Source organism: Dermacentor albipictus, chromosome 4 (genome assembly GCF_038994185.2).
Source record: "Dermacentor albipictus isolate Rhodes 1998 colony chromosome 4, USDA_Dalb.pri_finalv2, whole genome shotgun sequence".
In the NCBI taxonomy this organism is placed as follows: Eukaryota; Metazoa; Arthropoda; class Arachnida; order Ixodida; family Ixodidae; genus Dermacentor; species Dermacentor albipictus.
Genome location: NC_091824.1, coordinates 52,483,719 through 52,496,958, shown reverse-complemented (window position 1 = coordinate 52,496,958; position 13,240 = coordinate 52,483,719). Strand labels below are relative to the sequence as shown.

General features: G+C 43.2%; 1 protein-coding gene and 1 long non-coding RNA gene across 14 annotated transcripts in view; one reads left to right on the top strand and one right to left on the bottom strand.

The window, feature by feature from the left end:
* Positions 1-4,539, top strand: part of LOC135909148 (uncharacterized) — a 758,332-nt gene extending 753,793 nt beyond the window's left edge. For 8 of the 13 annotated variants that reach the window (XR_011513880.1, XR_011513882.1, XR_011513881.1 and 5 more), the window contains one exon: positions 4,300-4,429. Coding sequence is in view for 4 of the 13 variants with exons in the window: in XM_070536936.1 (XP_070393037.1) it covers positions 4,300-4,539 (240 nt within the window). In the remaining 9 variants the exon portion in view is untranslated. Of the gene's footprint in view, positions 1-4,299 lie in introns of all 13 variants that reach the window. The other 5 variants (XM_070536944.1, XM_065440981.1, XM_070536942.1 and 2 more) reach the window with 3 other exon arrangements.
* LOC135909152 (uncharacterized) lies at positions 2,289-12,276 on the bottom strand. Its single transcript, XR_010566608.1, has 3 exons — positions 12,145-12,276; positions 4,340-4,588; positions 2,289-2,401 (listed from the first exon to the last, which is right to left on the bottom strand). It is a non-coding gene; the product is annotated as an uncharacterized lncRNA (long non-coding RNA).
* Between the last annotated feature and the right edge of the window lie 964 nt (positions 12,277-13,240).

The following is a 13,240-nucleotide window of genomic DNA, read 5'->3' as shown; positions in this document are numbered from 1 at the left end:
CACCACCCGATGTTACTCTGCGTTTAGGCGAAAAAACAGGCTTTTTTACCATATCAAGAACGAAGAAACGGTTACTTCGCTCTCCTACCACACAGTGCTGCTTATATTATGTAATTATGGTATTTAGAAATGTAAATTTTTTGCCTTAGTAACGCACGAATTTGCAATAGAGAAGTTGGCTAATCTCACATAATATGTGAGACTATGAAGATGTGAAGAATTTGCGTGCACAAGACATGTGAATAAACATAAAAAACCGGTCTTGTGGGTCCAGAGCTCAAGCAAGGGGTTTGTGCAGGTGGCACGGGTTTTTTGAAGTGAAAAAATGAGGCACTACCCTCTTGTTGCATTGAAACATTCTTTATTATCATATTGACGTGTTTACGCTATACGGTTAGCACGTCGATGTTGAAGTATGCTAGTAACGTGTACCATGGTGGGTGGCATGGACGCTTATAAAAACTGACGCAGAAGAGCTAGCCACGCGTCTTCAAATTGTGAAGTCCGCTTGCGAATATGTGATCAGTCAAAAGCTCAGTGCGATAAGTTAGGGTCTCGTTTATCAAAGCGAAAAATGATTTGTGTAACCCTTCCGAAATGTCGGTCTTTTTGAAGCCGAAAAAGCGCACATGTTTTCTCGTCTTGCTCGTAAATCTGGTTAACGTTCCTTTGATTTCCCGTAGCGGTGACAGCACGATCCCGCTTTCGTATTGCTCGAACGTGTCGCCGAAGGTGCGTCTACGCTTTCCGCATTGATGCGACAACGACGTTTGCCGCAAGCCCGACAATGTTAAGCAATTCAATCTTTCGCTTGCGGAGCTTGCTTAGACTCTATTCGGCACATTGAGTCATTAAAAGTGCATTTTGTAATGTGCTGGCATTCTTAGGGTACTAACGCAATTTATGGGGGCGGTCTATCTATCTATCTATCTATCTATCTATCTATCTATCTATCTATCTATCTATCTATCTATCTATCTATCTATCTATCTATCTATCTATCTATCTATCTATCTATCTATCTATCTATCTATCTATCTATCTATCTATCTATCTATCTATCTATCTATCTATCTATCTATCTATCTATCTATCTATCTATCTATCTATCTATCTATCTATCTATCTATCTATCTATCTATCTAATAAACTAACTAACTAACCGGTCTGCAGTCTTCTTGGGTCACATTCATAGTTCCATTTCAAATCGGTAGCGTATCGGGATGCTGTGCGAACAGAGTGTGAAACCAACCGTCGATGAACTTGGGACACTGAGTGTGTGGCAATGTGTACATATGTGTCACTCTTGTACTTACCTCTTTCGCACCGACATAGGCCCCTGTAGATGGAGGGCTGGTTACGTACTGCTCTTCAATGGAACGGTTTGACACCGACTTGCAGCACCAGGTATATGTCACTCGCTCGCTGCTGGTCTTTATTTAACCTGTTTGATGCCAACTTGGGTGAGTAGGTGTGTTCCAATAGGTGTGTGCCCCTCTTCGATGAACGTTCTTGAGGCCAACTTGGTTAACTACTCTATTACGAAACGCGTCACATGCCAGGTCACGGAAAAGGTGCTAAACTTCTCATCGGTTGCGACGCCACCTCTCCGGTGCACCTCAATTTCATCGCTGCGCGTAGAAAAAGCCTATGTATCCTGTTCATTACCATTTCGCGTGAAGTTAGCTTGGCTGCTCTGGGTACTCTACAAGCTGGTATAGATTTCTTCTGCTGCTTTTCCTATATCTTCGAAATTGCTGATGACATTACCCTGCTTATCTCTCAGTGCATACACCTTGGCTTGTCCTATGCCGAGATTTCTTCTTACTGATTTCATGCTGCGTCCATTTTCTAATGCATCCCGAGTCTTTCTCACGTTTCTCAACAGCATCTCTTCACAATATGCGTGATTCAAGTTTCATTTGATTCAAGTGCGTTCTGAAATGCACATGAGAATGAACCTCGGTGATGCCGATTCGCTGTCTTTTTTTTTCGCCTTATCTTGTATTTTATACTCCTTATGGAAGATAAGTCAAAGCTCTGGTGGATAAAGCTAATGTACATAGAAATCGAATTGCACTTGCACATACACAAAAAAGGAGGAGTTTCGTGTGACCAGGTCAAAGTAAAAAATGACGTATTCCAAAAATAAGTGTACTAACTGCATTAGTGAGCCAAGGGTGCGCGCGCACTGTAAACGTCATCGTCCTTTCGTGTGTTTTAGTGAAGGGTCCATTATTCACCAATGACCCCGAACTGCCTATTGTTGAGCACGTTGAGTCTTAAACTATAGAAAAGGCAATATTTACAAGGTTTATTCCAGGAATTTTCATTTTTGTACTGTGTTTCGTGCAGGTCGTGGTTTTCCGTGACTTCTCGTGCTTTGGGGAATGATCGCAGCCTGCAGAAAAAGGAAACAAAACCACTGCTGAAACAAGAAACACTAAAATACCTAAAATTACAACACGATGCCCTTTTTTCAATTAAGGACTGCGTAGATGGTACAATTTACACAATACTCTCCGCGGTGGTTCCCTGTTGACAATCATCTTTATTTATTGCGTAAAACTTTCTTGATCATTTTGTCCTAAAGAACCTTGTGCGATATTCAGTCCCCGTTACTTGTAGACCATAAACATATAAATTTCTCTTATACTTTCTTGGTTGCTTATTGGAATCTGGCAATAAGTAACCTCGTAATGTGGGTCGGATGATATGTTTGACGCTCGTTTGACACCCCAGAGTTGCTATAAAAACACGGAAAACGGCACACAGCATTGCCGCTAACCAATTTTTCATACGTTGTACACAGTTTTCGGTTGCGAATTATTCAGCAAGTTTATTACTAATGTCTCGAGAGGAAATCAAGAAACAAAAAAAGAAATAAAATGCATGTTTTTCTTTATGACCAACACAATTAGGCAACTCCCGTACTTGAGGAGTTAATAATGTGTAGAGTGCATTAATGCTTTCTAACGTTCTACTTTCGATAAGTAGTTAAGCATGGTACGAGATTGTACAGTCGGCGTCACCCTTGTGTACAGCACGGGAACGGCAGCCTTCGGGGCATTCCGGAGTCAGCCAGCCCCGTCTAAGGGTAGGTGCTGGGCACGTTTTGGCCCACCAACTACCGTTAGACGTTACTGGCTTGCTTCTGAGTGCCCCCAAGACTCTGCACAAACGTGACGCCAACTGTACATCCTGATAAGCAGCTGCGCACATTCAGTGCATACCAATTCCAAGCACGGCACCAGTCTTCGTTGGCGATTATAGAAAGAAAAACTCTGATCGTGATTTTTTTTTTACTGAGGCGGCATTCGTCCATGCTTATTGTAATTCCGTGTAAGTGAGGCCCCAGTTTTCCTCGTACAGGTCCGGTCTGGTTAGGGCGGGCAGGTAATGTAATACTATGTTTCTTATTCGTTTTGCGCGCCCTAGTCCATGCCCTTCGAACTTCTTCTAAGACTAAAAAAAATGACGGCTAAGACGTAAAAGGCTAAGCCGTAATTTGATGCGGGCAAACCTATGATACCGCACTGGATTATAAATTAGCCCAAATTTTCTAGCATTTTGCAGTCTTGCGCATCTTTTAACAGTCAATTCAATGAAGGACGAAAGAAAAGCCACTTCGCTTACAGTTAGAATGTGTAACGCTGCGTGTAATAGACACCTACTGAAGCAAAGAACAAACAAAACAGTTTCTATGGTGTCTTATGGATTCAGCTTTCACGATACTTAATTTCGTTAGGGCGTACACTGCTCATTAGGTAAAGTTCGTTTGATTTTCCAAGTTGAATTCCCGCTATGGTGAAACCCTGCGTTGACTTACTTTGACTCGACTCGACTTACTAGCTGTCTGTAGTTGCGCACAAGGGAAATCCACAAATAGATTCACGCTGTTGAAGTTTTAATTGCCAATCTATCCCCACGACCAAATCGTGATAACGCTGCCTATCCATCAAACTCATGATATATTTTTGGTTCTGGGTTGCACACTTGGCACAGATCTTCAGGTAATATTCTACACGGGCCAGACTAAGAATGAAGTTTTACTACGCACAATTAGTTCGCATATTTGCTCAGCGCGCTGACCTTTTTGTTGGATTTGGGGGCTTTTATTTTATTTCGATTGCTGCGCCGTTACGTTAGAGATTCGTCAATATAGAAAGAAGTACAAAAATCATGAAGACTAGGAAGATGACAGGGCAAGAGCTCTCATGTCCTGACAGCGCGTGTTGCACCAATCGATTGCAGGCAGTGAGTCTAGAACACCGGTAAACTATTAGTTTTTCTTCACAGGTCGCCAAACCGGAGGGGCACATCAAATCGGATCCTTCACCTGTATTGTTATCGGTGAGATCTATCCGTGGAAGCCGACGTGGAAGCCGAAACCAGGACCTCCGGATCCTCCACCGTGCCAGGCCCTCGGGTAGGGCTCCCACCCACCGCCGTAGCCACCACCGCCACCACCGCGGGCCAAAGCGGATCCCAAGAGTGCACCAGCTCCCAGACCAAGAGCTCCCAGTGCGAGGCTTTTAAGAATGGCGTTTGCAGTGCACAGGACAGCACCGATCACGCAGATTGTCAGCTGCAAGATAGGAAGGTAATTTAGGTATATCACTTCGTTTTGTAGTTCGTAATATGTTAGGAATAAAAAAGAGGCTACGCTCCCTAAAGAATATGATCTAATGCATTTGCTCATTTTGTGGTTCCAGAAATGTATAGGCTTACATATCATGCTGTCATGACTAAGTGGCGCCTCACGGGCTCCGCAAGAAGGAACACGCCGGCCTCATGCGCTGCACTCCATAAAAGCAGAAATCGGGAGGGGCGGCAAATGACTGTTTCATAAAAGCAATTGAATTTCTTAGAACTCTCTTTCTGAACACCCTTCTCGTCATGCCCTATTACTCAATGTTGCTCTGTAAGCTTGGGAGAACGAACGTTCTAACGTTCTTTGCCGTGCATTACTTTCTCGTTGCTCAACTGACTAAAAAATTCCACTTGTTGTTTATTTTATTATGGGAGTTTACGGGCCAAACCGCTTTCTGATTATGAGGCATGCCGTAGTGGGCGCTTCGGAAATTCGGACTACCTGGGGTTCCTTAACGTGCACCTAAATCTAAGTCCATGGGTGTCTTCGTATTTCGCCCCATTGAAGTGCGGCCGCTGTGACTGGGATTCGATCTCGTGACCTCGTGCTTAGCAGCCCAACACCATAGCCACTAAGCAACCACGGCGGGTCCGCTTATTGGTACTGCCTATGTAATCAAGGTAGCGGAATCTATCCACCAACGAGTATTGGCCTGCACACAATGGTACCGGTGGATGTGCGTCATAATCAGAGTTCAGAAAAAGCACTGGAAGAGATCTGGCTGACGAAATTCTGGTTTCCTGATAAGCTTGGCACGCTTATACTAAGCTTATATTTCAGTTTGAACAAGGAGAAGGACAAAGAAAAAGCTGAGAACTTAACCAGATGCAATTTTTTGTTCGTAACCTGGACATGGGCGCTAGAAAGGGGCGCCTAAGAAAAAAAAAACAAAGACAAGCAAAAGCACATACAGACACATAATCACCAATTAGTAAAGGCTGCGCTCCGTATTCATAGCTCAAGTGGATCGTAAAATGGACAAAATAGTTTTGGAGGTCTTGTGATGTGGTAATGGCATCATGCTTGTTTTTAAACGCCTTTTCCCAGAGATGCCGGTTGTCCAACTCATTGAACCGAGTGAACAGTGGTAATCTCTACGCAGAACGCCGTTGTCACTGACAAAAATTGACTTGTAATTCTCTCTTCATTTCAACATAATCGATCAACTCAGCGAAGCGTACGTAAAGAATGCGATGTATAGTGCTTCCGATTCTCTGTAACCAAAACGGACATAACAAAAACGCGAAGTACAACGGCTGCAAGGCCATAGAGCATGCATTGCAGAATTCGATACGTCAAGAGCAAAAAGAAAGATGACAATAATTCGACATTCCCTTCGTGTTGCCTTGGTTGTATCTTGCATTTACGGTGGCTGGAGCCAGCTGCGTTAATGTTTATGCCACAATAAAGAAAATACGTTTGTCAGCGAAGAATGAGAAAATGCTGAAAGCGAAGTATTGATGAAAGCTAAGCGGCCCGGGCACTGCAGGTCATCTGCTCTATTGATGATGTCAAACAACACATGCCACGGTTTCTTAGCTCCCGTAAAGTACTCAGTGCGTAAGAAACATGCCTCATACAGTTTTCTCAACTTTAGCATTCGCGTTACAGATCCTGTATTATATGCTGGGAAATTGTTGTCCGATTTTAGCTCGTCTTCTAATGTATTTTATCTCTACCCAGCAAGACCCGTGACATTATGTTACGTTTTTTTATTAATATGATATAAGGAGATGTTGGCGCGCAATTTAAGGCGCCGACTACTCCTTATCTCTTGGGTGGTTCCGTCACACGTCATTCAGGGTTCGCTGTTACATATCAAATTATCTTTTCACACAAGCACCAGGACCTATAAAGCAACGTTTCCACAGGAAGACTATGGCAAATGTCTCCACACCTATGTAGTCGAAAGTCTCAAAAGTACAAACGATACTGTTGCCTAACAACACATTTTCTAGTCAGCGGGTCAGCGGGTACATACAATATTCATGGTAAATGTCTCCACACTTATGTAGTCGAAAGTCTCAAAAGTAGAAACGATACTGTCGCCTAATAACACATTGTCTAGTCAGCGTGTGGTATGTACAACGTGTAAATATATTAGCACATAGAGTCACAACAGAGCAGTCAACATACCATAATTCCCAAACAGATGGATATATAGAGTGGCATTGAAATGAACAGAACAATGAAAGCACTAATAATGTCCAACAATGCCGCTGTCTTCAAAAAAAGTCTTTAGTGCTTTTAAAGGGCTCTTCTGCAAGGCCGTTGTTGGCCAAGGGCCCAAAAGTTTCCTTAAACTGAAAAGCCTGCGGTCTCATTTACTTAGCGCTGATTTAGGTCGGCATCTTGGTGTGTCGTGATGTGGGCAATCTAGAAGGAGGTGATATATATCTTCATCTACAAATTCACAATCACATTCGGGGGTTTCCGCTCAGCCAATTCTGTGTAAGAAATGCTTTGTGTAGGCAGTGCCTAGCCTTAATCGATGAATAAGCGTTTCCATAGTTCTATCCAATGACAATGAAAATTTGAATTATATAAATGGATCAATATGATATAAGTCAGAGCTCTTAGAATTCTGGTCAAACCAAGTGTTTCTAGACATGTTGAAAGATGTTGACCTTATAATGCAGCGTAATTCATTCTTTGTTATTGGGAGCGGAGCCGTATCATCTTTCAGGTGCACTTGTCGTGCTGCTTCATCGGCTGCTGTGTTGCCAGGAATGTTGCAATGCCCTGGTATCCACTGGAATGCTATTGCATGTTTCGCTTCGCTTGTCTTTGCGAGGTTTTTAAGTGTTTCATATATTATACTGTCGCTGAATGTTTTCCTCTTTGTGCTGCAGAGTGATGTTAGAGCCGCCTGTGAATCGCTGAAAATTACACATTTTCGCGCTTCTGTTACTGACAATATCAATTTTACCGCACATAGGATAGGATTGCGAACAGTTCGAACATAGGATTGCGAACAGTTCAGCCGTTGGGGACGAAGTCGCACGAGATAACTTAAATGATTCTTGTTTGTTGAGGTGCGGTATAATGAATGATGAAGTTGAAGAGATTGCTGTACTGGAGCCGTCTGTATAGACGGGTGTGTATCCTGAATACCGCATATATATCTGGTATAGTGCTAGTTGTTGAGCAGCTTGAATGAACATGTCTCTTTTGCTGAATATTTCTTCTACTGACAATTCGATTTTCGGAACTGTAAGCAGCCATGGAGGACATTCGATGTCTGAGTTCCAAAATTCATTTCCTGGCAATATGTGAAGATTTTTTTGAATTTCTATATGAACATACCTTCTATCTCGTTTCATTATGTCTAGAGCCAATGGGTGGTTTTTATGCTGGGTTCGAAGACGGAAATAATGCCGGCGTGTTTCTGTAGTTCGCATAAATGGAAATGGTGATTGGCGAGCCTCAGCTATTACGACAGAACTCGAAGTCGCTCATGGAACTCCTACACATAGGCGTAGTCCTCTAGCTAAAAGTCTTTGAAGTCTCTCTTCTGACGTATGGGAAAGTCCGTATAAGATGTGCGCGGAATATGCAATTTTTTGTCGTATTACTGTATTGTAAACAGTCAGCATGGACGATACTGATCCGCCCCATGATGTGCCTGCAAGTCTGCGAAGTACAGTCACTATGGCATTGACCTCGTTTTCGAGTTTCTTTGGGTGGGGTGCCCAGGATAGCTGCCTATCAAGTATTATGCCAAGAAATCAATGCTGTGTGACAATCATTAGAGGGTGTCCTTCCAGATTAAGAGTGAAATTGTTTAACTGCCTCCGAGTGAAGGGCAATACAGCAGCCTTTGCGTGTGATAGTACCATTCCTCTTTCTCTCAAAAATTCGTTGATGATATTTATGCCGTCTTGCAATGCCATCTGGAGTAGTTGAGCATTAGACCCAGGTATCCAAATACACACATCATCTGCATACAGTGAAAACTTTAACTGTTATGGCAGTCTTCGTGTTAAATCAGCCATGACGCAGTTAAAAAGGAAGGGGCTGAGTACGCTTCCCTGTGGTACTCCCTGTTTGACAATATGTTCAGCACTCTTTCCTTCACCTGTCTGAACAAGTATTTTGCGACCTGATAAAAATTCAGAAATCCATCGCAAGGACCTGCCAGACAGACCAAGTTCCAACATGCTTAGCAGAACATGAACGTGACTAACGGTATCAAATGCCCTCTTGATGTCTAGGAATACTGCTGTAGTCATGTTTCGACATGCACGCTCGTGCTCCACACAAGTTACTGTGTCTAATATTGCATCCATTGTGCATCTATGTTTTCTAAAACCTACTAAGTAGTTGGACAAGACCTTCGTTTCCATACACCACCATTGAAATCGCGCGTCAATCATTTTCTCCATTGCTTGGCATAAACAGCTTGTCAAACTAACGGCGCGGAATGATTCAAGGCACAAGGGCGTCTTACCAGGTTTTAAAATTCGTATGACTCGAGCGACTTTCCAAGTCAGGTACAGTTTCCTCTATCCATAAGTTATTATAGATGTCTAAGAGAGCATTTGTACCTGTCGGTCCGAGGTTTCTTAGCAGATTGTACGTAATGGCGTCCGGCCCAGCAGCGGACTTTTGGCAACATGATGCAATTGCACATTGAAGCTCGCTTATTGTGAAAGTACGATCTAATTAAGGACGTTGGGCCCAGTAGCAAGCAGTAATGTTTCGCTTAGCCTACTCTACTGCAATATCAAATTCTGTACATTGTGATGAAAAAGCAGATCTGGAAATAAGCTCACAAAATTCATCTGCAACTAATATTTCACACGTGTCCCGAGCTACAGCGAGAGCACGAAATGGGAAGCTTTGTGTTGCAGGTCCGATTAAAGAATGAATTACTAGAAAAATTCGTGGGACAGCCGTGCGAGGAGACAGCGTGCCGCAGAAATCGCGCCAGCGCCGTTTGCCTAAGCTTTCCATTCGTCTGCGCATTACATTGTGTATTTTCTTAGCGTTTCTGTATGCTTCTAAACTTCCGCTTCATCGGTAAGCTCTTTCGGATCGGCATCGGATGGCTCTTAGGTGTTCATATTCTCCGTCAACTGCAGCATATTCTTTTGGTATTGGGACCTTCTTTCTGCATATGTTCATATTATCCTGCAAAAATTCTGTAAATTTTTCCACTGTTGCATGTTGGTTAATTTGATCCGTTAGGCGGTACCGAAAAGCTTGCCAGTTGGTTAGTCTGCCGTAACGCCTGATATCATAGTCCATGCTAGGGTGGTCAACAAGGATGGGAAAATGATCAGTTCCGCGTGTTTCCATATCTGTTGTCCATCCCACACCGTTCACTAGATCATGTGAACACAGGGTAACACCTATGCAGCTTGAGTAATTATATCCACGAAGGAATGTTGGCGACCCATCGTTTAAAACAGTCAAGTTGCATTTATCTATGGGGCACTCAGTAACATTACCCCGTGCATCACAATGATCACTGCCCCAGATGATGTTGTGTGCGTTGAAGTCGCCAAACATAAATACATTAGAATGAGCTATTTTGAAGATATCCACTAGAGCTTCTACTGAAATCCGGTTTGAAGGTTATAGATATAGATTAATCACTGTTATACAGAGCTTGCCAAAGGATACTTTACATGCGATGAATTCCGGGAAGTCTGAATCACCGGACTGAATTTCATAAGATGATAGGTCCTTTCTGACGCACAGGAGCACTCTGCTAACAGCATCTTGACGAGAAGTCTTATATATCACATAATTCGAGAGCCGAAAGTCGTCAGTGATTCCCGCCTCTTGAATGCAAAGTATTGGGAAGTTGTATTGCACAAGCAGTTTACGAAAGTCAGCGCACTTTCTTCGAAGACTGGTGGCATTCCACTGAAATATGGAGACATTTTTGTAGCGGTTATTCATGTATTGCCTGCCGCAGTTTAGGCCCGGATTGTTGACACAACAGTGCTTCTAGAGGCAACAAGGCTTTTACTTCTGGTAGATTGTTTGCTTCCGGCAAAGCAGATTGGATTGCCTTAAGAGCTACGAAAAGCATTGGCAAAATCAGTTGCGTCACCGATGCTATGGTATGTTCGCTATTAGCTGGTGTTACTTCTGCAGTAGATGTGCAAGGTCGCTGAGAGAAATGTGTGCGAGTACAGGAGCTTTCTTGTGTATTACTTTCTGGCTGTTGTCCACTGGGTTTCCGTAGCACTGATGCATAAGACTGGCCGCTTGACTGTGATCCTCTTGATTGGTCTCTTGATTGCACTGTTGGTTGTTCTCTAGAGGAGGGATATTTTGTTGGTGCTCTTGGCTGTGGTGGTTCCGGTGCCCGCTGAGGTGGTTGATCTGGCACTGGATGAACAATCTCGAGGTTTGGTGCGGGTTCATTGCATCGCGGTTGTCTTCCATGAATTAGTTCATGTAGACGCATTTGTGCCGCTGCTTTTTTCTGTGGGCAGCCTGAGAAAAAGGCGGCATGGTTCCCCGCACAGTTTGCACATTTAGGCTGAAGAAGTGACTTGCACTCCTTGTGGTCATGGTCTTCTGAGATTTTGCATCGACGTGTGCTGCGGCAGGTTCTCGCCATGTGCCCAAATCTCTGGCAATTATAGCGGTGAAGTGCGGGTCCTAGGTATTCCTCGACAGGGTGACTGGTGAAACCCAAGTACATTCTTGCAGGAATAGGGCGGTCGTTTCTGAAAGTCAGGATTACCGTGTGAAGTGGATATGACTTCACTGCTCCATCTTCTTGGCGGGAATACCTTATCTGTCTGCTTGCCGATATAACTCCTGCGTCTTTCATGAAGTCTAGGAGTTGTTCGTCTGTGTACTGCAGAGGCACCTGTTTTACTTTCCCAACGTTTCGCGTGTACGACTCTGGGATGAATGGCTTGACTTCCAGGCCGCCTACACTTGAGAGCATGAAAAGGCGTTTCGCCGATGCTAAGGAAGCAACGCTGACACTGAAACTTCCATCTCTGGTCGTCCTGAATGACTGCACTTTTTCTTTGGCAGCGCAAACTATTTTGGCAGACACTCGGTTTGGATTTACTTGCTAAAAAGTAGTACGAAAGTAGTACAACAAGTAGTACTTGTTGTGCGAAAGACAACCGGAATGCCTTCGGCTCGCTTTTTCTTATACGTGACCACAGTAAATGGTGCATCTTAACCCATCTCTTCTTCATCACTTAGCTCATAAGTCGATGTTCTATCATCGCACTTACCGTCTTCTAGGCGAGGTTTCTTGGTCTCGGCTTCACCATCAGCCATCCTTCCTGAATTCGCTGAAGTTGATTCTGAGTTGGGGAGAACCAAACGTGCCGGCTTTATGAAGCTTTGTGACGCTTGCAAGGCTCCAGGCTTTTCATTACGGCCCGTAGCGTCATACATGTGGCTTGTTGCGTTTGGACGAGCATAAGGCTCGTGACGATGTTCTCGGCTTCCGACCACCGTAGCGGCAGGGTAATAGTCAGGTCTTCAAAAAAGAAATGTCGTACCTGTAAGGCGCCTGGCTCGTTGAATCTTCACCCGATGTCTTGTTAATCAATCGTCGTCAAAGGTAACCGTAACTATCCAAAAAACCAGAAAACTCAGATCACCACATAAAAACAGCGGCCGAACAGATACACTTCTTCTTCCACGCTTATGTTACGTTAATCATTTGTACTTTTCTCTTGAGCAGCTGGATGCAAGGGACATTATCATTGCGTAAAGGTTGCCATCCACGTCTTCTAAAAAATGTGTTCCTAAGTGTTCGTCACTAACAGCTCCTCGAAAAAAAGCGCTTTGATACATCTTATTATGTTCTTTGAAAGGAAGTGAGAAAAACGATGTAATAGGAACATCTGCAGTGGTGTGTTACGTATACAGCTTTTCCACGGTTAAAAAGAAAAGGTGCCCGTTAATTGATAAGACAGTTCGGACAAACATAATGCCAGTATGATTTAGAGTTTTTTTTAACACGGGGAAAACCTGTTCTTTGTACTATCAAAGACAATATCAAAAGTAGTGACCGGTGCATCACGGTAACTACATTGCGCAAAGTAGCAGTGTTTAAAGGTTGACCTTTATTATGTGCTAATTATGCTCTCAATTCTTTTAAAATTGTGCAATATCATCTACCAAAACAAAAAAGAAAATTAGTGGCATGTCAATGCCAGAGGATTGGTGGCTAAAAAGCATCGTTGATGCAGGAGTTATTAGGCACGACGTACCAACTCACTTTCGGTGTTTTTAATTACTAAGTTAGTGCTTTATACGCTAAAAAAATCAAAGCCATATGCTTATATAGCTTTCCAACTGAGAGAAATGTCGCACTGAAATACGTGTGTTTTGATAAAATTTGCATGTAAGCCCAAGCAAGCTAGATTCTACTTTTCAAACTATATTAATAGCGTGATGACTGATTGCACTTGTCGTGGTAAGAGGCAATAATCATCAATGCGACCAACATTAGACTTTTCACCAAAGTAAGGGTTCAATATCATATGCGTAGTGATTGAGGTTTAGCAATGACAAGTTCTGTAAAAGCGTCAAAGGTAGCATTAGTACAGCCTGCCTTATGAACTTATACATCACAAACAATCTTGCAAA